At 45.2% G+C, this 25,040-nt stretch overlaps 1 protein-coding gene across 2 annotated transcripts in view; it reads right to left on the bottom strand.

Moving 5' to 3' along the window:
- Positions 1–631: 631 nt before the first annotated feature.
- The window catches only part of LOC138246411 (H-2 class I histocompatibility antigen, alpha chain-like), a 318,745-nt gene continuing 294,336 nt past the window's right edge, over positions 632–25,040 (bottom strand). For both annotated transcript variants that reach the window (XM_069201007.1, XM_069201006.1), the window contains exon 7: positions 632–3,322. In XM_069201007.1, coding sequence (XP_069057108.1) covers position 3,322 — 1 coding nt within the window. In that variant the 3' untranslated portion in view covers positions 632–3,321. The remainder of the gene's footprint in view (positions 3,323–25,040) is intronic.

The raw sequence follows: 25,040 nt of genomic DNA, 5'->3' as shown, positions 1-25,040 counted from the left end.
GGTCATTCTGACCCTGGCGGCCGGTGACCGCCAGGGTCACCGACCACGGGAGCACCGCCAACAGGCTGGCGGTGCTCCCAAGGGCATTCTGACCGCGGCGGTTCAGCCGCGGCCAGAAAGGGTAAACCGGCGGTCTCCCGCCGGTTTACCACTGCCCTTGTGAATCCTCCATGGCGGCGGAGCGCGCTCCGCCGCCATGGGGATTCTGACACCCCCTACCGCCATCCTGTTCCTGGCGGGTCTCCCGCCAGGAACAGGATGGCGGTAGGAGATGCCACGGGGCCCCTGGAGGCCCCTGCAGTGCCCATGCCAATGGGCATGGGCACTGCAGGGGCCCCCGTAAGAGGGCCCCACAAAGTATTTCAGTGTCTGCAAAGCAGACACTGAAATACGCGACGGGTGCAACTGCACCCGTCGCACCTTCCCACTACGCCGGCTCCATTCGGAGCCGGCGTCCTCGTGGGAAGGTCGATTTGCCCTGGGCTGGCGGGCGGCCTTTTGGCGGCCGCCCGCCAGCCCAGGGCAAATCTCAAAATACCCTCAGCGGTCTTGTGACCGCGGAGCGGTATTTTGACGGGGGAACATTGGCGGGCGGCCTCCGCCCGCCCGCCAATGTTAGAATGACCCCCTATGTGTCCTCTTCATCACAGACAAGATGCTCTCTTTCTCCCAAACAGACAACAGCTCCTCTGGCTGGATTCTGAGCTTGCCCTCCTGCCCAGCACTGACCTGGGGAAGTGCATACTTCCCCGGAGCACCCACAGGACCTGAGCAGCAGACCACACTCACACAGTGCCAGCACTTTTTTATAGCGACCCAGGCCTTCAGCCTTTTCTGTGGTGGCAGTGCATTAAAGCATATGTACACACTGCCCATTCCTCAGGGTTTATTCCAGCAGGCCTATCACAGGACATCACACTATGACTACCATTCCTGGCATGGCGAGTCCAGTGACAGTCCAGAGATACAATGTAAGAGGCACAAACGCTATGGCAGGGATCAATGGCAAGGCTGGCCCTTGCTTTTCCTTAGTAAGCCCCTACGACCCACCTGTGCAACAGGTCACAATTCTAACCACCGGTGGCCCACAACCACCCAACTAATCCTCTCACTATATCCCATTCATCTATATTTTACACACCAGGGGTCAGCCCATCGACTAAACAACCCCTACATAGAATCCTGGAAGATCCTTAAATAGCAAAGCACTCCAAACCTGGGACAGGGCAGTGCTGTTACCCTTCATCCTTCAATCCCAGCCCTTCTTATTTCACTAACTACCTTCAAAGAACACTTGTGGGAGAAATCTGCCCTCTGCTTTTGTTCTCTTGTCTGAATTATCTGAATTCACAACCTCACTACCTTCCTCCAACACAATTTCTGGATGAGGCCAACTTTGTAAAGGCCAGCTGGGAGTACAGTAATTATCCCCACTCAGCCAGACTAGTAAAGAGTGAATTTCACTAAACCTGAGATTCAGAAAAGCATATATTTGAAAGAATTAATTTAAGGTGACATGAGCTGTAAATCTGAATTCAAAGCACAATCATACATGTATAGAAAGGACTGCAGCCTCTGTATCACATCCCAGTCACAAAATGTAGTTTCACTAAGTTTAGTCACAACGTGCCTGCTACCCGTAAACACACTATTCAGCACATTTTATCCACCTAAAGATTCGTTCCTTTGGAATATGAGGCAACCAGCATCTCTCACTTTAGGTCCCCTTTCAAAATTCTGATTGGATATTATGTGTATACAGTTCTATCAGTGTGCAGATGACAGACCCAAAGCCCCTTAACCTGGCTTTCCAAAGGCTGCTCACTTTGTACTAAATGATGGCTTGTGGAGGTTGAAGCTCGCGGACCAATTTCAAAGGACTATTACGGAGTAAGAGATACCACCAGGGGTGGCCCCTCCGCTATGGTAGAGGAACGTTGCCCCGCTGATTAAAAGCAGAAAAATAAAGGGATATTAAAAGCATTTTTATTGTCCATTTATTTTTCCGCCTTTGTAGGGTGGGGCCAGCCTCCTCCACATCAAGTGGAGGAAGAGTGGTATGTGCGCTTCTAAGTGCGCATGTCAGTTTGGCTGGCCATCCGAGGCCAGCCACAATGACATGCACACTTCGAATCACAAAATCCTAATTCAGTATGACTTAAACGATTCTTATCTGCTACGTCACTAAATGCTGATTCCAAGGGGCTGCTGACTACTCAGAAGAAAGCACAGTCCTCCCACAATCATAGTGCAATGGCCCACTCTCGGTTTCCATATATTTCTGCGTGTTCAGAGCAGACACGCAACAGAAACTACTTGCTAATGCCAAAGTGGGCACACAAATGAATACATCTGCTGGCAGGTGGAATATCAGCCCAAATGCTTATTTATCTCAAGTAAGTAATGTGCAGTGGATAGATTATGGGCAGTTTCGAAGACACACTCTAAGCATATGTTTGGAAACTTGAAGCTATTAGTTATATTAGTAACATTTTGCAGCAAGAAAATTGAGAGAATATGACCAAATGAGGGTGAAAAAAACTTTACATAATGTTGATGCTCTTTGTACTAAATGATTATGCTGGAACTGTGGACCACATAGGATACATCATTTAAGCATATGTTTCTTCTGGAATATACATTGTCATCATCTAGCACTTCAACTTTTGTACTTAAACTATTACCTCAGAATATTTGTGTCCATTTTTTGAAGACTTCTGGATTACAATTGTGCAGAATTTGTAATTAGATTTTCGACCCTTTTGTGATCTCCTTAAGCACTGCATTACAGTGCTACACAAACTTTTCCATATTTTGCACACCAGAAAAACATTTGCAATTGGTATTTGCATATTAATATACTTACATTTCATATATTCCATGCCAAATCCTAATTTCTTTAGCTGTTTAACACAAGCACATTTTAATCATTTGTTTTTTCAGAATAACATTAATTTATTCTAGGGGCCTGATTTAGATTTTGGTGGTAATCAAGATCCTCTACTTTGTAGAAAGGTGTTCAATCCAGATAGTTCACTGAAAATATTACATTTCCTTTGCCTTGGATTTAGGTGAAGGATGTTGAGTCAGTGGATTCTCCACTGGACTCAGCAGTTTTTCTACAAATGTGGATGAATTTACTTTACCACCCCACTGTATAACAGGCCCTTAATCTAAATTATTGTTAAAGTAATAGTTTAAAAATGTCAACATGCTATCCCGAATCCTTATGCATACAGATAAGTAATACACTTTATAAAGTGGGCAATAATGTTGAAGTAGTGGTGTCTTATTCGCATCCGCTGAACTAATTTCCAGGAATCTACAAAAAAAAATAACAGAAGAAATTAATTTCAGTTCCTAAAGGATGTTTAGAAAATCATACAATTTGAGATCCCAATAGATTTAAGTCTGCTCAGTGATTCAGTAGATGTAATGCATGTCATTTCATATATTTGCTAATTTCTCCAGGTAAAGGGGAGATGGTCTTTGTTAACGTGTAACCTAATCACCAATTTACAATCAACACTCTGGAGGTTGAAAAGTTCAGAGAGAAAATTAGTTTTCAGTATGCCGAATTTGCTGAACATGCAGGGTTACGGGGCACAGGCCTAAGGCAGTCAAACCTGTGAACGTATTTGCTGATTTGGCCTGCCACGTGCAGGGTAATGCTAATGCAACAACATAATCAGTGTGATGTGTTGACACTGCTAAATTAACGCTTGATACTTATTGCAAAGTAAGTGAAGTTGAAAATGTTTTACGAAAAACTTGCTGTAGATTATGCACAAACACCTACACTATGGACCACACGTGGTATGTTCGCAAGGTAAAGTCTGTTCCAGTACACACAGACTTGGGGCTATTTATTCATTGCTCTGTTTTCAAGAACACATAGAACATGCGACATGCCTTATCAAATATTTTGTGGGCACCAAGCCTACAATTCGCAGACTCCCAAGTTTGCAACTGTAAAATCTGAAGACTCTCATTAAGAGTGACGATCATCTTCTTGGAGCATTACCTATGAGTAAATACCACCGCAGGCCATTGGGCAAGAGCTGCAGACAGCAGAGCGTGACCCCTGAAGCACCACAAAAGGAGCATCAAATATTCTCCCTTGACTGAGATTACCCTGCTCTGTTACTACCATCACCCCCAACTCTCTACTCCAAACCTACCACACCCAGCTGACATTTTCTGTCGTATCTGATCAGGTGGAAAATATTACCTGGTAGAAGTAACTACTGGAAAAAAGAACCAATGTTCCCACAATGTTGTGGAATTCCTGGATTCTGTAGACAAACTCTAATTCATAGATTTTAGTGTGGGCACCCCAGGGGAGAAAAAGGGGGCAGTGAACCCCAGTATCCCTGCACCAAAATCCTTTATGAGCCCAAAACACTTTGGGCCTCATTACGACCCTGTCACGATGGCGGTCCCAGCGCCACATTACAACCACAGCGGTAGCGATGTAGTTGGACTGCCAGCACTGCCAGATTATGACTTCACGTCGGCCTGGCGGTGCTGACGGTCCTAAACTGCCAGGGCAGTGCTGCAAGCAGTGCTACCCTGGGGATTACAACCCCCTTGCCAGCCCCGTCGCAATGTTCACTCTATTACGAGCCAGAGACAATGCTGTTGGCTGTTTCCGAAGCGGGAAACTCGTAATGGCCCCACCGGGGAGGCTGCCAGCCTGGCAGCAACTTGCCTGTCAGAATTGCGGTGGACAGGCTTTTCCATCCGCCAAAGTCATAATCAGGACCCTTATGAGTCCCAAAGGTACAATACAGAAGGAGTGAATGCAAGTCAGAAATGTCTTTGCAATGTACACATTGCAACTCCTTGAGAGTCAGAAGGGCGACTGGTATGAAAGGGGTATTCCTCCCTTAATAATCACACTGAAATATATCAGTACTTTGCAATATCCGTTGCATTTGTAAACCATTAATGCCGTACGACTCCTCAATGGGGTTAGTGTTGCATTTACAATGTGGAAATTGTAAATAAGGGACAACTTCCACTTGGTGAATGTGAGCTGAGAGCATTGAGGAGAGCAGACAGTGGACCACTGAATGCTCTCCCGAATCCACTTCGCATGGAGGCAGGCTTTTTTATTCTAGCAACTGTCTTTTTGTCCAACAAAGGCTCCAATAAAAACATGGGCTCCGGCTGTCTCTTGCAAGTATTTAATGAGATTCTGCCTTATTAGGGTTGGAGGGCGGGGATTCTATCAGTTCTACCGATAGCCTATTCTGCAGTGTGATTGATTCATAGAGCAAAAACAATCGTGGTCATATTGCATTTGCTGCTTAAAAAAGCACCTGAGAATGATACACAGAACCTCAGGTGTCTCAGATGAGGAAATCGAGTAACTGTTCATTCCAGGATAGCTATTGTTAGTTGAGTGGAGAAGCCAGCATTATAATTCAGTTGTCCTGAACACAAAGTAATTAAAAAAGAAAACTAAACAGAATTGATGCCATACTGTCTGAGTGTATTGCGAATTACTGGCACCCTTCTCTTCTTAACGCACCTGTTCTCGTTTAATAATACAGGAAACCACATTTCAAAAGATAAGAAACAATAAATAGGAGATAAACACATTAACAAAAAGCTAATTTAGCATTCCCTATGGTGATATCACACACCTATGCCATTCCGGATTTCTACATCTTGGAATCGGTGCTTAAGAAAGCTTTGACCAAGCACTGGACACAGTAACATTGACTAGAAAAATCCTGCTGACTACAAGTTCTTCTTGTAGGCCTAAAGGAAGATGGGATTTATCAGATCTATTACTTAATGTCATAGAGCAAGCCTTGTAAGTTGTCCCTCTGAGCATTTTTTGCGTTGCATTCGCATGGGTGAAAGGAGCCAAATGGCCAAATTCTGTTTGGGTTATTTGTTAGCATACACAAATTCCAAATAACAACTGGCTCCTTGCTGGAGCAGAAAACAAAGAGCCAGTGCTTGATCTGAGCCTGTGGTTGAGGTGTGGGCCACCAGAACACATTTCTGGGGCCCAGCATTTATTTTGCCTAATCAGACTGATCCATCGCAAGAAAGGGAAAAGCACCGAATGAGAAAAAATAATTAAGAGAAAGACTGTAAAACTATGACAAAGGGAGAAAGCAGGAACCTGCACAAGTGAGATAATGGGGCAGGGAGTGTCTTGTGGTGGATTAAAGAGGCATGAGGAGGAATCAAGACTACACAGCCTTTGTATTTGGCACACTAACCTTCAGTAGTGCTGGCTACAGGTTTCTGAGCAAAACTTTGTATCGCAACACTTATACTTTTACAGATTAAGCACTGTAAATAGGCAACAGACTCTCCAAACAGTATCTGGATCTTTCCCAGGGCACAGACACACAACTCCTTGATCTCATAATACCTCTTTCCCGATCAGAGGCATTGTGAAAAAAAAGCTGTGTGTTTGTGAGCCAGCAACAACACAGATGCTGTTTGGATTTTCCCTTTGGTTGAGGAAACAGAAAATACTTCATATGTTTGTGCTTTATATATGCTTTAAAACGTGGGCACAGGGAAACACGTGTGAAGAAAGCTTTAGCTTGCAGAAAAGTAGAAAATGTTCTGAATTCAACAAATGCTTATTTGTACTGATTGCTTTTTCATTTCCTAAAGAAACAAATTGTTGAAATACAAAAAGATAGTCAATAGAAAAGATGTGAAAAAAAATAGGTAGCATGGCTTTCATCTGTAACTTTTTGCACAGAAGACAGGTCCACAAAAATAGTATTCCATTATATCAGCCTATGTCTTCCTGTCGCAGATGTAAGGTGTTTGTAGTTTATGCAAAAGCTCACAATTTCCAGAGCCACCAATGATTACTAATATTTTTAAATGTGTACCGACCATGCATCACTTGATAATAAAAAATACAAGGAAGAGAAATTGGGAGTGAGTAAAACTGTTGTATTTTGTAAGTATTCCCAAGAATCTGAGTTTAGGCATAGGGGTCTGGGTAATTTTGAGGAGGAGTTTTTGTGGATACTGACTTACAATAGAAAGCCAAATATATTTGAAAATTAAATAGATAATAACAAATATCCTACATTCCTACTTTCTCGCTGTCTCCAAATTAAAACTGTATCCAGCAAGTGGGGCTGGGCCTATGATCCAGTCTCAGGCGATACCCAAGTGCACAGCAGTGAAAAGTGCAAAAAACTAAATTACAAATAAGGTTAATTTTTGTAATGAGTGATGATGTTTATATTTGGCCCAGGGTTGGCCAGCACCTAGGAAAACCTGCCGAGCCTAGACAAATTTCTGAAAATGGACACCAAAGGCAGACAGCGGTTCTACTCCTTTTTTTTTTACTAAGAATGCCTTCTAGGCATAAAACTTTGGTTTAAAAAAGATGAATTTCCATGTATTTCTGGGACAGAAAGATCTAGATTTCGCAGGAAACCTGGGAAGTCCTACCACTCAGACTTCCCACTCTCTTATAAAAAAATACAGTATCTCATACGTGGTTGGACCTACTGTAACAGACAGGAACAGGTCAAAACTGACACAATGTGAAGTGAATGTTGTGCTAATGTGGTCTTTACATGGTCAAAGTTCTGGCCAATTACTATCCCGTGCAATATGTTCACTTACACATGCAGTTTACCATTTTTATAGGGAGATGTGTGGAAATGTTAGATTACAGAATGTTTGCAATTGGCCAGTAATTCAGGGTTTTCTGCCACAGAGGAGTGAAGAAATTATGATTTTGTGTTACCTACACTTTGACATTTTAAACACAACTACCTTTCCTGTGTTTTATCTACACATGAACATTTGCAGGGAATTCTCTGTAATAAATTGTCGTGGTATTCACTGAAGCCATATCACCATGGATTACCCTGTATCTCTAGTTTACAGAAATGTTCAGAGCTGGTAGGTTTCCCTGTCGCGTAGGCTCTCATTATTACGATGGAACTACTGGATTTGAGAGGCAGAAGCGCTTGCGGTGTGGGGGACTGAGCCTGATCCACTACAGGTGACACCTGTTGGCCTAATCTGGGTTTTGCTTTGGCTAACTAGCAGTGCCTCATCTCTACCCAAGGGCAGGGTTGATTGGGCAGCAAAGCGCATGACACAATTGATTCCTCATGGAAATCGTGGTCACTCAGATCTCATCTGTTTCTCTCAGTTCCATTAGTCTCACATATAAAAGGACAAGCAGAGGCAGTATATGTTTTAATAAGGTTTTAATGAAGCAACTGCATCTTAGACAATAAAGCATGTACTGCAATAACCAGGACGATAAAGCTTGACAATATTAAAATTGTTACAAGGAGAGTAAAGCATATAAATAACGCTACCATGCTGTCACTAGAGTCAATAGACTAATTCCTACCTAGGCTATATTAGAGCCCAGAATGTTAAGCTCTAGCTCTGCCCTTCAGGTTCCCCTGGGAAGACATCATTCCCTATACTTGAGCAAAGGCCTGAAGTCTGCATAAGCAGCTGTAGCGAAGCGTTCAGCAATCAGCATACAGTCGTGGTCATCTGGCTGGAATCTCTCTCTAACGTGTATGGAACAGGGAAGTGTTTTTATGATAAAACAGCAGATGTTCTGAGAAAATGTCCCCACGTAAGGATGTGTGTTTTTCAGTGAATACCAGAGACAAAACGTTACCACATTTACCAGCAACCTATCTTACTGCAGCCTTGAGAGAAGCACAGATGACTTGTTTGAGAACACAGTGCTGGCTTAAGCAAAGAACAGCTCGATAGAGAGAAATAAAACAAGACCGCAAATGTGGCTATTGTTAAAATAATACACGAAGCTGAATAAAATATATCTAGGTTAAAGTGCACAGTGGCAGGCAGAGTGTGCTAAAATAACGTGCATGGAGCTATAACTAAAATGGGTACACAACACCCTCCCCTTGCTGGTTGAAGGTGGTTCAAAGCCTAATTATATATATAGCTACCTAAGGTATATGTATAGAAAATGCCAATAATGACAAGTTAAAAGACACTTGACCATATCTAAAAAGACAATTAAAAAAAATTAACTTGTGGCATAAAAAGGCCTAATGTCAAAAGTCAGAGTCATTTTGGAAGTTGCCAATAGAATCCAAGACAATGGAAGACAGGAAATCTTCCACTTCGGCAGGTGGTAAAGTAGAAAACACATTGCCAAGAAGAACCAAGGAGCATTCGTGTTCCATAGCCTGAGCTTCAACCAAGGCAGCAGCATTCCGTGGTGTGCCCAATAATGAGTTCAGAGCCGCATCCTCCATAAAGGGCAACTCACAAGCAGCATCCCGTAGCAAATTCACCCTCAACGCGCATGTCTGGTAATGAGCCCTCAGTGAGAACATCGACTGATCAGCGTCCAATGAAAGCAAGCGCTGCGTAGAAAGGCAAACTTACAGTGCATGTTCGAATGAGCACCAGAGGCACAGAAACACAGGCTGCACACAATGCAAAACTGGTCTGAATGACAGAGACCAGTCACACTCCAATTGCTCCAGGAGTGATGCTCTCAAGTACTGCATCATGCGTTCACGACGCAGCAGTGCTGGTGGGAGCTCTTTCATTCCTCCTTGTTGCGGCGGGACAGCCATTGTGCAGAAAAAATAGCAAAATTCCACCTATTAAGTTATTGGAAATCCCTTGAAAATACTGGAGAATATTGAGTGGATGGCTGATGATATTAAATCGAATATAGAGGAGAAGGTGTGAATGAAACCAGAACCAACAGCCTTAAAGAAATTTGCAATTCCAGTAGTACTGGACGCATCAAATATTCGTCCCATGAGCTCACCAGAGTGTCTCAGAAAGTTGGCACTTAAAAGGGACTGTATCTCCGCTGATGACCTTGCCACCTGACGTGCGTAGGTCTCGTGTGCAGTTGTGAGCGCCACATGTTTTTGAAACAATAAAGCCTTGAGTCTGCTCAACTTGTCAAAATTCACATTAGAAGTAGCAATGTGGAGCCAAATCTCAGCTACTTCCCTTTGTCTGGTGGGAGGAAAAAGTACATTCCCGCAGAATGTAACAATCTTAGAGACCGGAACAACATAAACTATTCCGGCTTGCATCCCACAACAGGTTTCATTATTGAGGAGAACATAGCTGCTATTTGAAAGCATCTGGAACGTAGGTCTAATTAAGGGGCCCGGAACTCCCTTCACGTAACAATCCAAGTTTGCTGCCGAAGCATCACACACCCAGTGCAAGCACAAAGCATCGAATGGCTGACAGAAGTCTTGCATTTACTACCACTAAGAAAGACCTCTTTCATGCCACTGAGACATTTGTACGAGAAGGGCAGCTCCCACACCTCATGGATGTAACTATCTCCCAGCCTTTCATGTCTGCCGACTGGAATGTGTTTTGAACAGGACGTGAATTGGAGTGTTGAAATAGGCAGATTAATGACCCCGTGTAGCAACCACTCAGCAGATGATATTTCAGCCACAGTAAAAGGCAACTTTTCAATTTTTTCGATGTTTAACATAACATAAGTTGCTTCTTTCTTAGTCATTAGTTTGTTGTTGTTGCGTTAAATTAAATGTAGAAAATATGTCTCTTGCGCTAAAGTATTGCCAGGGAACGCAACCTGCCTTCAATGTTTGAAGTGTCCAGCCCATCTGCATAATGGACCTTAGTTGACTCTGTCCACGGTGTAAAGAAGACATGTCACTTTGTATTATGCCTATTGCAGAGGAAACAATGTTATTTAATGTCTATATTCAGTCGGACAGGGTATTAATACCATTATCTAAAACATCTATTGCCGTCTGTAAGTTTTCCTGGTCTATGGGGTTGATTCTGAGTCTGGCGGGCGGCGGAGGCCGCCCGCCAGACTTCCCCCCTCCAAAATACCGCTCCGCGGTCGAAAGACCGCTGAGGGTATTTTGGGTTTTGCACTGGGCTGGCGGGCGACCGCCAAAAGGCCGCCCGCCAGCCCAGTGCAAAACACCCTTCCCACGAGGACGCCGGCTCAGAATTGAGCCGGCGGAGTGGGAAGGTGCGACGGGTGCGGTGGCACCCGTCGCGAATTTCACTGTCTGCAATGCAGACAGTGAAATTCTTTGTGGGGCCCTCTTACGGGGGCCCCTGCAGTGCCCATTGGCATGGGCACTGCAGGGGCCCCCAGGGGCCCCACGACAACCCATACCGCCATCCTGTTCCTGGCGGGCGAACCGCCAGGAACAGGACAGCGGTATGGGCTGTCAGAATCCCCATGGTGGCGCAGCGAGCTGCGCCGCCATGGAGGATTCAATTGGGCAGTGGAAAACCGGTGGGAGACCGCCGGTTTTCCCTTTCTGGCCGCGGCTGAACCGCCGCGGTCAGAATGCCCAGCGGGGCACCGCCAGCCTGTTGGCGGTGCCCCCGTCATTTTAGCCCTGGCGGTCTTGGACCGCCAGGGTTAGAATGACCCCTTATGTGCCTTAACCGGGCAGCAGCTTCTTGTTGGGAAAGCTTCCAAATTTCATTATATACTTCATATAAGAAGCGCTTTCTGCCTTGTTTTCTGGGGCCTAACAGGAAGTCCTGTAAGTCAGTGTTATTAGACAGGAGACTGAGGTGTTCTCTAATAGCATCTAGTGAGGAACTCTTCAACCATTGCTGGCATAAAATTCCCCTACACTGTATGTTGTTACTATATCCGCATAATCGGATGACACATAGTGAAGGTCCGGCCTATTAGTTCTAAAACCCCCTGTGGAGTTTATAAAACGTTATGACAGTCATTGGTATTTATTGGCCACAATAACCACCCACCAGGATGTGACAGTGAAGCGTTAAACGCACGATTCTGGACCCATTCATTGATCTGATGCATTTATATATTTTTGCCATTTGTGAAATTTTGCATGGGAAGGAATACTGGGCGCATTCAATTCCTTAATCTTTGCTAAGCCTAAACAACTTGTTTGTTGTACAGTTTCATTTAAAAATATAATTTGAACAGGTATCAGGCATGCTCTAAATAAAGCTTCCTTCCCCCTTATTTGCCAATTTCTAGTTCCCCACATACTTTTCAAGTCAATCGACTTCAGCCAATATTCATAGCCTACTATAGCCAACCGGGAAACAAAGGAATCTAAATAAATACATTTCGTATCTGTCAGCAATATATGTACATTTTCCATGGATGGCAATTTAAAATAATATGACTCAGCATTTTTAACATTGTGCCCAGAAAAATATGCAAACTTTTCAGAACATGTTTTAGAACTCCCCTGTGGTGGAGTCGGACAATGTTCCCATTGTGTGTAACTAAAAACAGTCTTTGGGGTACTTGCTCTGTGAATGAAATGGCGCCCATAATAATTATAGCAAAACATATCACCATAATTCTCTTTAGATTGATAAACATCCTCACTTTCAAATACAGTATAATACTGTAATTCAGCCATCATAGAATCAACTGCTTTCATATCCCAGTCTTCAGAAACAATTCCGGGTATTATTACATCGTTCATTGGAAGTTTAAACACATATGGTATTTGGATGACCTCTGTGGGGCCATATATATAAAATGTTACTTTATCCCAAACAATCTCATCATGAAATGTTCACAAAAGACAAGTCTCTGCGGACCTTGTGAGACGAGAAATGGGGTTTTAGGACCTCATCCACCAGTTCAACTGTTGATTTTTCAGGAAGAAAATTACCATGTATTAATAAGAAAAAAGTTATAACAAAACCAATCCAAAGGAGGAAACCTAGAACAGTCAAAGAACGCTATAGATAGTTCCATGGAACAGTAAGGTAATTTGTTTTAAACCAGTTTATCAGTTTACGTGTTTTTGACAGTTCCGATGTAGAAGAGGTAAATGAGTCCATGAAGGTGTCGTTGACATTGGCGAAGTATCCAGAAGCAGTTTGGGCAAAAGCTGGAGCCGTATTTGTAGGAGGAGAACCGGTTGGAGTCTCCCACAGTGGTTCAGAATAAATGACTCCATCCGTCTGTGTTGAGGTTGTGTCAAATCGATCAGTGATTTCTGTATTATTAGTTGAAACAGGTGTTAGTGGAACTAATGCAAGATCATTTTTCACCCTCCCCAAGCTCGGAGAGGTGTAGGTTGCTGCTCACAACTTGTAGATGGACTTCTTGACCACTAGTGAGAGGGATTCGGGAACTACTGGCTGTTCCTCTTGGTATTCTGTGCAGGATCGGCCACATGGTGTAACTTGACATTGTCAATAGATACAAAGCGGGTTTCTTTAGCGCCAGCCAGCGGTGGTAGAATGACAGTGCTGTTACCGTGTATTCCCAAGACTGGGACCGGTGCACGATAAGAAGGACCAAACTCCTTTTTTTCAGCAACCTTTTCACGTACTAGATCCACAACCTTAGGAATCTAGCCGGTAGGTGTTACTGGTACATCCTTAATTCCTGTGGAGGCAGCACTGGCAGAAGCGTTGTCACAGAACTGTTGTAATTCCTGCAAGACAGTGACACATTTATTTATGTCAAAGGTTGTTTCTGCCGCCTCCACGCCAGGACCATCAAGATCTGGAACATACATTTGAATTCCAAACAGGCACTCATATGAAGTATGACCCCCCAGGGACCTTCTAGGCAGATTGTTAAGTGCTCTTTGGACTCCATAAAGGTGGTTAAGCCAACTACGACCAGTACCTAAGACTCTGGCTGTTAAGGACTGCTTTAAATCATGGTTTCGTCGCTCTACGACACATTTTGCCTCGGGGTGAAATGGAGACGAGTAATGGAGTTGGACCCCTAACAAAGCCATGGCATCCCTGAATGCCCTTAAGGCAAAAGCAGGGCCCTGGTACGAGTGGAAAGCCGCAACTGCATTTGTACTGATAAAGACTTGCAAATCTTTAATAACAGTCCGAGCATCGGCCGAGCATTGTGGCGACACCCATAGAAATCTGGAGCAGGAGTCAACAGCGACTAAAATATATTTGTATGCACTATCCGGTGTTAAGGGACCACAATGGTCCAAGTACACACATTGCAATGGTTTGTTGGAAATTAGGAGGGGTGTCTGCGGTGGGCGTTTGATGATGGAACGCTTAATTTGTTGGCAGATGTCACAACAAAGGACATACTGTTTGGCCTGTTTGTATAGACCTGTCCACCAATAATGTACTTGCAACAATGATATTGCAGCCGCCACACCAGCTTGGGCAGATGCAGCCCCCTCATGCGCTGCTTTAATCAACTCTGATCTTATGTCTTTGTTGGGAATTACTCGAACACCCACGCCTGGTATCTTTACTTCGGCATCTAGAAAACCTCCCATTTGGTAGGAATATTTAACAGGAAATGTTTTTCAATAAGGGGAGCCTTCAGCTGTAGCTTTCACAGCAGCCCATATGTCATCCTCCGGTTTCGTTCCAGAACGGGTTACTGCAGCAACAGTAGCCGTTGTTACTGCTGATTTTTCCAGCTTCATCAGCCAGTGTATCTCCAGCAATGTGTATTCCAATGCGCTGGTGTCCAAGTGTATGCACAACATGGACGTTTGGTAGCGTTTCCTCTAGATCCGCTACTTTCCCCTACAGAAGTCTCTGTGTTTAATGGTGTTGCCTTTAGAATCTCTGAACCCGTTCTGGCACCAGTAGTGCAGGTATTCATTGAAGGACTGGACACAGTAATATGAATCACAAACAATCAGTGTTAACTGTGTAGGATCCGTATGTTCCACTGCCATCACCAGAGCCTTTAGCTCTGCTAGTTGTCAATCCTCTAGGGTTTGCGTGAACGAATGCTGGGGACAAGGGGCCAGATGTATCAAATGTTTTTGCATTCGCAAATGGTGCGAATCGCAAAATTTGGCCATTTGTGAATGCAAAAACGTGGTCTGCGATGCATGAAAGGCATTCGCAGACCTAAAATAATAAATCAGAAAAATTGTGATTTTTTGCGCTGTGACTTGGTTTTTGCGAGTCAAATTTTGCGTCTCACAAGTTGCGACATAAAATACCTGTTAGAAATGGGGTTTTTGGTTGGCAGTCAGGTTGCCCTCTGTCCAAGCAAGAACCCTCACTCTAGTCAGGGTAAGTCACACACAATCCAAAATCAGCCGGTGCTCACCCTCCGGTAGCTTGGCACGAGCAGTCAGGCTTAACTTAGAAGGCAATGTGTAAAGCATTTGTGCAATAAATCATACAACACCATAGTATAACACCACAAAAATACACCACACAGTGTTTAGAAAAATATAGAATATTTATCTGGGTAATTGTAGGTCAAAACGATCAAAGTTGCAATACGAATTTGTAAAGATATCACTGAAAAGTGATATTAAGAGTCTTTAAGTCTTTAAAAAGCGATAAAGTGTCTTTCAAGCACAGAGTACCTGGTTTCTGGTGGGAAATCTCCTCCGAGGGCCACAGGAGAAGAGATGCGTGGAAAAAGGGGTGTGTGCGTCGATTTCCGCTCAGCACACACAGACTTGCGTCGTTCTTTTCCACGCGGGGAAGTCGGGCGTCGTTTTCCGGCGCGCAGACAGTCTCTTTTTGTGGATCGCGAGGATTACCAGATGTCCCGGGTCTGTGCGTGGATTCTCCTGCTTATTTTCCGGCTGCGCGTCGTTCTGCGGGGCTGCGCGTCGAAGTTTCGATCTCACGGTAGGCGTCGCGTCGATTTCTCCTTGGAAGTCGGGCGGCGTTGTCCTTGCGAGGCCGTGCGTCGAAATTTTGGTCTCACGGCAGGCGTCGCGTCGATTTCTCCTTGGAAGTCGGGCGGCGTTGTCCTTGCGAGGCCGTGCGTCAAAGTTTCGCACTCACGGTAGGCGTCGCGTCGATTTCTCCTTGGAAGTCGGGCGGCTTTGTCCTTGCGAGGTTGTGCGTCGAAGTCTCGATCGTCCCGAGGGCGTCGCGTTGATCAGCGTCGGTGTGCGGCGTTTTTCTCGCCGCGAAACAAGCTGTGCGTCGAAATTTTCGGCGCACGGAGCGTCCACGTGAAAGGAAGAAGTCTTTTTGGTCCTGAGACTTCAAGGAACAGGAGGCAAGCTCTATCCAAGCCCTTGGAGAGCACTTTCACAGCCAGACAAGAGTTCAGCAAGGCAGCAGGGCAACAGCAAGACAGCAGTCCTTTGTAGAAAGCAGACAGGTGAGTCCTTTGAGCAGCCAGGCAGTTCTTCTTGGCAGGATGTAGTTTCTGGTTCCGGTTTCTTCTCCAGCAAGTGTCTGATGAGGTAGGGCAGAGGCCCTGTTTTATACTAAGTTGTGCCTTTGAAGTGGGGGTGACTTCAAAGAGTCTCTAAGAAATGCACCAAGTTCCCTTTCAGCTCAATCCTGTCTGCCAGAGTCCCAGTAGGGGGTGTGGCAGTCCTTTGTGTGAGGGCAGGCCCTCCACCCTCCCAGCCCAGGAAGACCCATTCAAAATGCAGATGTATGCAAGTGAGGCTGAGTACCCTGTGTTTGGGGTGTGTCTGAGTGAATGCACAAGGAGCTGTCAACTAAACCTAGCCAGACGTGGATTGAAGGGCACAACAAGATTTTAGTGCAAAGAAATGCTCACTTTCTAAAAGTGGCATTTCTAGAATAGTAATATTAAATCCGACTTCACCAGTCAGCAGGATTTTGTATTACCATTCTGGCCATACTAAATATGACCTTCCTGCTCCTTTCAGATCAGCAGCTGCCACTTCAACAGTGTATGAGGGCAGCCCCAATGTTAGCCTATGAAGGGAGCAGGCCTCACAGTAGTGTAAAAACGAATTTAGGAGTTTTACACTACCAGGACACATAACTACACAGGTACCTGTCCTGCCTTTTACCTACACAGCACCCTGCTCTAGGGGATACCTAGGGCACACATTAGGGATGACTTATATGTAGAAAAAGGGGAGTTCTAGGCTTGGCAAGTACTTTTAAATGCCAAGTCGAAGTGGCAGTGAAACTGCACACACAGGCCTTGCAATGGCAGGCCTGAGACAAGGTTAAGGGGCTACTGAGGTGGGTGGCACAACCAGTGCTGCAGGCCCACTAGTAGCATTTAATCTACAGGCCCTAGGCACATGTAGTGCACTCTAATAGGGACTTACAGGTAGATTAAATAGTCAATCATGGATAAACCAATCAATAGTACAATTTACACAGAGAGCATATGCACTTTAGCACTGGTTAGCAGTGGTAAAGTGCTCAGAGGTCAAAAGCCAACAACAGCAGGTCAGAAAAAATAGGAGGAAGGAGGCAAAAAGTTTGGGGATGTCCCTGTCAAAAAGCCAGGTCCAACAATACCGAATCGCAATTAGCGATTCGGTATTTCAAGTAGGAAATTGAGAGACGCAAAACGCGACTCGCAAAACCAAGTCGCAATTCGATGCACCAAAAAATCGCAAATTGCGATTTTTCGCAGAATGGCATTTTGCACATGCAAAATACCACTAAGTGAAAGGAGGTGGTAACCAGGTGCAACCCATATAAAGAGGCCCAGAATGCCTCAGACTCTTTTCCACAATGGCTGCACTCTACGTCATGGCGAGGAGAATGAGGATCTTGGCAGGTTTCAGGAGAGGGAGGAGGAGACAGGAGCGCATTTTCAGAGTGCGCATTACACTTTTTGACCAGACTGAGGAGGAAATATTTGAGAGGTACAGGTTGAGCTCAGCCATGATACTCGACCTGATAGCTGAGCTACAACCCAGATTGCAGCGCACAACACATAGGACTCATAGCATCCCCACCCATGTGCAGGTATTATGCTCCCTCCACCTACTCGCCTCAGGGAGCTATCAAGGGGTCATAGCAGCAGCTGTAGGGGTCTCACAGAGTACCCTCTCTAGATTTTTCAATGCATTTATCAACGCCATGCTGAGCAGACTACACCAGTACATCAGATTCCCCCATACCCCACAGGAAATACAGCAGACAAAAATAGATTTATACCAGATAACACAGTTCCCCCATGTCCTAGGTGCCATAGATGGAACACATGTAGCAATCTGTCCACCATCAGCCACAGAATATGTGTACCGCAACTGTAAATACCAACATTCCATGAATATTCAGGTGATATGCAATGCCTCCTATATCATAACTGATCTCGTGGCCAGGTACCCAGGGAGCACCCATGATTCATACATCTTTCGCCACAGCGGCATTCACACAAGACTGCTAGCTGGGGAGTTTGGTGAAGGATATCTACTAGGTATTGTCCCTCTGTACACTGGTGCATTGATGGCGTTGTGACGCCAGATGGCTCAGTTACTCATTATACCCTCTGTTCATTCCAGGAGACAGTGCCTACGCAGTGCGCACCTACATGATGATGCCCTACCTAAATCCTACTACACCTGCTGAACGGAGATACAATGCAGTACACAGGGCAACCCGCAACGTGGTGGAGCGCACCTTTGGGCTGCTGAAGAGTCACTTCCGGTGTCTCCACAAAAGTGGAGGGGCACTACAGTACAGGCCAGAGACAGCATGTAGAATAATGGCTACTTGTGCAATCTTGCACAATATAGCTACCACCAGGGGCATACCTGTGGAAATATGTGATTCTGAATCAGATGAGGATGAGGATCCCATACCACCCCTACAGCCAGCAGACCGGATCAGTGCAGCAGAGGGCAGGCAAAGGCGTGCTGACATCACGCACAACCATTTCAGATGTAAGTATGAACAACACAAATCCACTGACAATTGTACTTGTACATTTATTACCTTAATGTCAGGTAATATCAGTTCCACTAGTAGCAACAAAAGTAATTGTGACAATAAACAAAAGCAGTTAACAGAAATTCACTATTCCTTCATAGTTTCCTTATGGGACAAAAATGTACAGTCCCCTGTGGCCAATACACTAATTTCCTCCGGCCACACAAGCCACTCGAGTGCGCAGTTGCCTCACTGGCACCTCGATTTTCTGCCTCAGTGACAGTGCTGTGCCTGGCACTGCGACGTCTGGCATCCGTTGTGGGCACAGCTAAGCTGCTGAGGCTCGATGTGTCCTCCGTGTCCCCCAGTCCCAGTTCACTTGGTGTGGCTGACCGGTTACCCATAATATTGTCTATCACATTCGTGATCTGCACCAGTCCCTGGGCCACATCCCTACTGCTGTGCGCTGCCTCTACCTGTGCAGCCACAGCACGCCGTGATATGAGGGCTTCAACATACCCATGAAGCGTCTCTCCTGCCTGCGGTGGCTTACCCTGTTGTGGCGCAGCTCCTGACACAGTTCCCTCACAGCACTAGTCAGCTCCCTCGTATCCTCCGATGCTTGGATCTGTCCCTCATGCAGCTGTTTGATGTTCGCATTGAGACACTCCAGCTGGCGATGCAGCCCCCCCATGTTTGTATTGTGTGCCTGCATCTGCCTTTGTAACGCAGAGATTTTTTTGTTTTGCAGGCGCTGCTGCTTTAACATAGCCGATTCCAGGCCACCAAACAATGATGGTCCCTCACCTGCCTCAAAAGCCTGTGCGTCTGCATATGTAGGCATCCTGCGGGGTGTTGTGCTCTGCTGTGGATGGGGCTCCTGCATCCGAGTGCATCTGCCACTTAGGGAAGGTGTGTGTGAGTCATCCTGCTGCTCATCAGAGCCCTGGCTCATTTCTGGTAGTGCCACTGCCTTAGGCCTGCGTCGGATGGGCACTATGTTCTGTGACTCGCTAGTATTAGAGTCAGAAGCAGGATGGGTGTCTTTTTCCCCTACAATGGCGCATGCTGTAGCTGCTGGGCCTGGGCCACCTGCAACGACAATATGCAGCATGTCAGTTATATATGTATCAATAAAGGTCACACAATGGTAATAAACGTACAGTTACTTCTCATCACAATGTTGTGGGTGTTGTGGTCTTCTGTGTGTCGCTCTGCCTATTACATTGTATGTGCTACTTTCAGCTCTGGGTTGTGGACTACCACTCCCATAAGGCATTGTTGTGCTGCTTCTAAGATGTGGAATGGACTACTTCTCACAATGCTTTGCCCTACTTGCTAATTCCTAAGGGGCTTTTGTGCATACACATATGGGGTTACATTTCAATATTGCACTTACCTTTACTTGTACTTGGTGTGCCGGATGTGTCAATGTCAGTGACCCCACTGACTGCTTCTGGGAGGAGTGTGGACTCCACTAGGTCTTCCATCGGGGTGGAGGGTGTCTCTGTGGGTGGTCCGCCTCCTGTGCTCCTGGCCTCCTGTAGTCGTCTTGCCACCCTCTCCTTGGCACGGGACCGCAGGTCGTACCACCTCTTCTTTATTTCCTCGACAGGGCGCTGCGCTACTCCAACAGCGCAGATTTTGGTCTGGATATCTGCCCAGAGTCTGCGCTTTTGACTCTCAGGCACCTGGAGTGAGCTTTTGCCGAACAAACGGTCATGGCTCACGACCACCTCCTCTGTGAGCACCTCCAGCTCTTGCTCACCAAACTTCAGTTTGCGCTTCCTTTCTCCCTTCTCCTTTCCCTGTGCAGAGGTGTCCATGGTGGTTCTGCTGTGCTGCCTTCTTCAGAGACTTGCTCACTGTGGCTGGGCTGACTCTCTCTGAGTGCTAGTTTGGGTGTGGCACCTGCAAACTGCCTGGGATGACTCACTTCCTGCTTGTGATGTCATCAGGCTCCTCCAGGTGTGCGTTCTCGCAATTTACGATTTTCAATTACTGAATCGCAAATTGCGATTCGGTATTTGGGCTTCGCAAACCACAAATAGCGAATTTTAAGAAATCGCTAATTCCGATTCGCAATAGTGATACATGGTCTATTGCGACTCGGAAATAGCGATTTCTTACAAATCGCTATTTGCGATTCGCAAGGCCATTTCACGATACATCTGGCCCAAAATGTATTATTCTCCATATAGCCGCTCATGACTGCTCAAGCAGCGGAGTATTGATGTTTTGTGCCAATTGCAAGTTGTGCTGAGCCATCGGTGTACATGACTCTTTGATATTGATCAATAGGCAGTGTATTTGCTGAAACTGAGTATTCCAGTTCATATTGCACAAATTCTTGAGTTTGCAATTTTGAGTCAAAAATGTAGTCAACATCAGTGGCTTTCAAAGACGTTGCCCATTGAATCCAACGTTGATGTAATGCTTTAGTGTTAGGAATGCTGGCTTTGGTAACAGCCTCAAGGGCTCGGATTGGAGAAACTAAAAGAATGCATTTGCCTTCGGCTAGTGGTCCTTCTTTAATGACGGCCATCTGAACAGCAGTGAGAATTTTCTTAGTGGGAGCAAAGCGTTGTTTTGCTGCTGAGTACAAATGTGATTTGTATGCTATTGGGGCTGTCTCACCCTTGTTGAAAGTTACATAGGTGAAACCAATGGCGCCAGCAATTACTCTGATGGCTAGATGTGTTTTATTGTCCCTTGTGTGTATGTGTTTGCAAAGCTCTGAGAATGCATGTGTGTTCGACTGTGCAAAATTGACTTGAAAATTCGGGGCGTATTAAGTCGTATAAAGGTATTATGCGTGATGCATAATCAGGAAGGTAAGTTCTGCCCAAATTTAGGAAACCCAATAGGGATTGGAGTTTTTTAAACTGTATTTGGAGGTTGTAACTGTGTGCGTTTTTCCAAGAATTGTGGCGCTAGGCTCTTTCCTTCACTTCATAGCTCATATCCCAGAAGCAGGACGCTAAGGAAGGCTATTTTCTTTTAATTGAATTTGTAGCCGCACTCGGCAAATCCCATAACAATGTGGGCTACCCTTCTTAAATGTTGCAGCAATTCATCATTCATGAGATAGATATCATCTACATCGGACAATGCTTCAGGGTCAAAGTCTTACAATATTGAAGTCACATGAGCCACAAACAGCCCTGGACAGTTCTTGTACCCCTGGGGTAAACAACATAATTTTTTCTAGGAGCCTAGTGCGCTGAAAATTGTTAGATCTCTACTCTTGGGCGGAAAAAACCATTGGAAATGTCCAGTGTTGTTTTCTGTGTTCATGAGTGCTGTTCTATATGAGTTTTGTATAGCATATGTGCGTGTATGACTGTTTAAATGTCTGTAGTCTAAGACTATTCTGTACGAATGGTCCTGTTTAGCTACTGGGAATAATGGATTATTCATGGGTGAGACACAGGGTTCGAATACGTCCTTTTACTCTAGTTGTGTGAGGATTTACCTCACCAGTGCTTTTGCATCATGTTTTATTGGATACTGGGGTTGTGGTTGGGGTTGATTTTTATTACGAATTACATGATAGGGGGAATCTTTATTCCATCCTACGTGGTTGCAATATAACGTGGGTGCCTGCGCCAATGCCCAATCAATGGCGTAGGATTCTGCGAGCTCCTCGGGAACAAGGGTCAAGAAAGAAGTTTTGATAACATCTTCCCCATATGGGCAAGTACGGAAAAATTCTCGGTGGCCAATCTTTTTCAGCCAGTAGAATATCATATATGTTTACGACACGGTCCCAAAGGATTGCGTCTATTGTGCGCTCAATGTCTCCTTCTAACTGTAGCGTTACTTTGTACACCCTATCAGGCGTGGAGACACGCATGTCCACCGTTTCTACTAGTAGGAAGTCATCAGTTGCTTTCACCTCCAGATGCTCTAGAAGATTCCGGAGAACTATTGTGACCTCTGCTGCAATGTCTAATAGTGCTAGTGCCCATTCCTTGTTCTTCAAGAGAGCCCTGTTCTTGAGTGGCATGTCGAACTGCAAATGCTGCCACCTTTTTCTTTTTGTATTGTGTTTTTTGTTGGGGAAGTTTATTTTCTTTTTTAACAGAAACTTCTGTTGAGCGCTGTGATTCCTGTCTCGGTTTCACGTACTCAGTACTTCGCTCTGACCACCCACCTCTCTCACTGCGTTTTTCCAATGAGTCCTGAAAGGAACTAGATTGGTGTGTATCAGCATATTGATATCTGTCAGGCATTTTTATATTATCTCTATTTCTGAGATTATATCTATTCTGTTGGGTCTCCGTGTGTGGAGATTCTCTCCTTTCTTTTTTAGGTGTTTGTTGTTTTTTATCCCAGCGTTTCTTTCTACCCCCAGGAGCTTGCTTGCTAGAATCTTTATTAGATTTACCTTGAAATTGTGGTTTTGTTGGTCTGGCCCCCAGACTATCTTGACCAATGCTAAAGTAGGTCTCCGCGATAAGCTTTGGCAGCTCACGTTCTTGATCCTGAGGAGGAACGTCCTGAAGCCAAATGCGCACCGCTAGTGCAACCGCTTCCCCTTTTAGGTTACTTAATATAATTGAGGATACTGTGGCGAAATTTCCCATTAGTTTCATCCCCAAGTCCAGGGCCAGGGCAGCCCTGTATTCATCTTGAAATTGTTTCAACACTTCTGATAAGTTGTCAAGTGTCGGCATACCATGTGCGGTAGTGTAGAGCGTGGCAAATACCGTGCCCCATGTATTACAATTATCTACTGTGGGAACCATCCCAAATGGCAAGCACATTGTTGATATACTGTGTTTATCCTGAGGTCCCGTATGGGGAAATACTGCTTCCAGCGCATTTATTTTTTTAGCTAACCGAAACGGAATTTCTGCTTGTTTGGCTGGTACCTTACCCATGATGAATGTACAGTTGCAAGGTTAATGCCTGGCATTACTGCACTTGGTCGTGCCAGAGCAGCACGTGCTGGGTTTGTGTTTAATGTTTGCATTACAAACTGTACAAATCAAATCGTCTGTATCTTGCCATCAGATCAGCATATAAGCGACAGACTTCAGCTACCGTTAGGTTCTCTGCAGAAGGGTGAGGTGTATAAATGGCCAATAAAGGCCAGGTGGGACCATCATTACTTAGAGGACCTATCCTAACATGTGAAATTGTGTGGGGTAGGGTGCCATCAAGCCAATTATTATGTTCTTGATAAGATAGAGGCATCTCTAGATATGCATATGCTCTGTATTGTACAGGAACGTTTGAAGGTGTATAATGATCAAATGTTTTTGTGTTCCCATCAACTGCTGGAAATGTGACCCAAGAATAAAAACGTTCTGTTCTATAGGCTGGGTGTGCGTCAACGACAAATGTGACTGGACCCCCCTGGGCCTTTAGGCCATGTGCCAGTAAATGTGCAGTAAGGGGTGGTCTCATATTGACTGCGATTGCTACCTGTTGTGGACTCGCTATAATGAATGGTAAATTTGTTCAGAGATAAGCACACCAAAAGGGGATTAACCTTTTAGAGTTCAAGCTTGAACAACCTACAGCTTTAGTTAGGTATTTTCTACTTAGCTGAGGAGGAAAATCCTCAATACCACAGACGTCTCCGTATATAGTGCTGAGGTGTCTTTGTATGTAGTGAGACAGAGATACTTAGGAGGACCCGAAAATTTGAGTCTGACCAAACGTTGGCGGAGCCTTGTCGCGTAGGCTCTCATTATTCTAATGAGACTACTGGATTTGAGCGGCAGAATCGCCTGCGGTGTGGGGAACTGAGTCTGACCCACTGCAGGTGACACCTGTCGGCCTAATCAGGGTTTTGCTCTGGCTAACTAGCAGTGCCTCATCTCTACCCAAGTGCAAAAACAATAAGTGATGGACGGAATGCTGAACATTGTCAAACATTCACCCCCAGTACAGTGATCTGGGCCTAAATCCATCGTTTTTTTGCTGCCCATGCCATTCCAGTTTGGACCCAGCCATATGCAAATCAGTCTTGACCCTGTCCCGCATGGGAACAGTCGAGCCCGAACTGCTAGGCCAGGTCTTCCCTGGACTGGAAACAAGCATCCTGGGACCGGTTTCGGGATACTTAGGAGGACCCGAAAATTTGAGTCTGACCAAACGTTGGCGGAGCCTTGTCGCGTAGGCTCTCATTATTCTAATGAGACTACTGGATTTGAGCGGCAGAATCGCCTGCGGTGTGGGGGACTGAGTCTGACCCACTGCAGGTGACACCTGTCGGCCTAATCAGGGTTTTGCTCTGGCTAACTAGCAGTGCCTCATCTCTACCCAAGGGCAGGGATGATTGAGCAGCCGAGCGCATGACACAATTGATTCCTCAGGGAAATCGTGGTCACTCACCTCTCATCCGTTTCTCTTAGTTCCATTAGTGTCACATATTCAAGGACAATCAGAGGCAGTATATGTTTCAATAAGGGTTTAATGAAGCAACTGCATCTTAGACAATAAAGCATGTACTGCAATAACCA

This window comes from Pleurodeles waltl, chromosome 7, assembly GCF_031143425.1.
Source record: "Pleurodeles waltl isolate 20211129_DDA chromosome 7, aPleWal1.hap1.20221129, whole genome shotgun sequence".
NCBI lineage: Eukaryota > Metazoa > Chordata > Amphibia > Caudata > Salamandridae > Pleurodeles > Pleurodeles waltl.
This window is presented reverse-complemented; position numbering and strand designations above follow the sequence as displayed.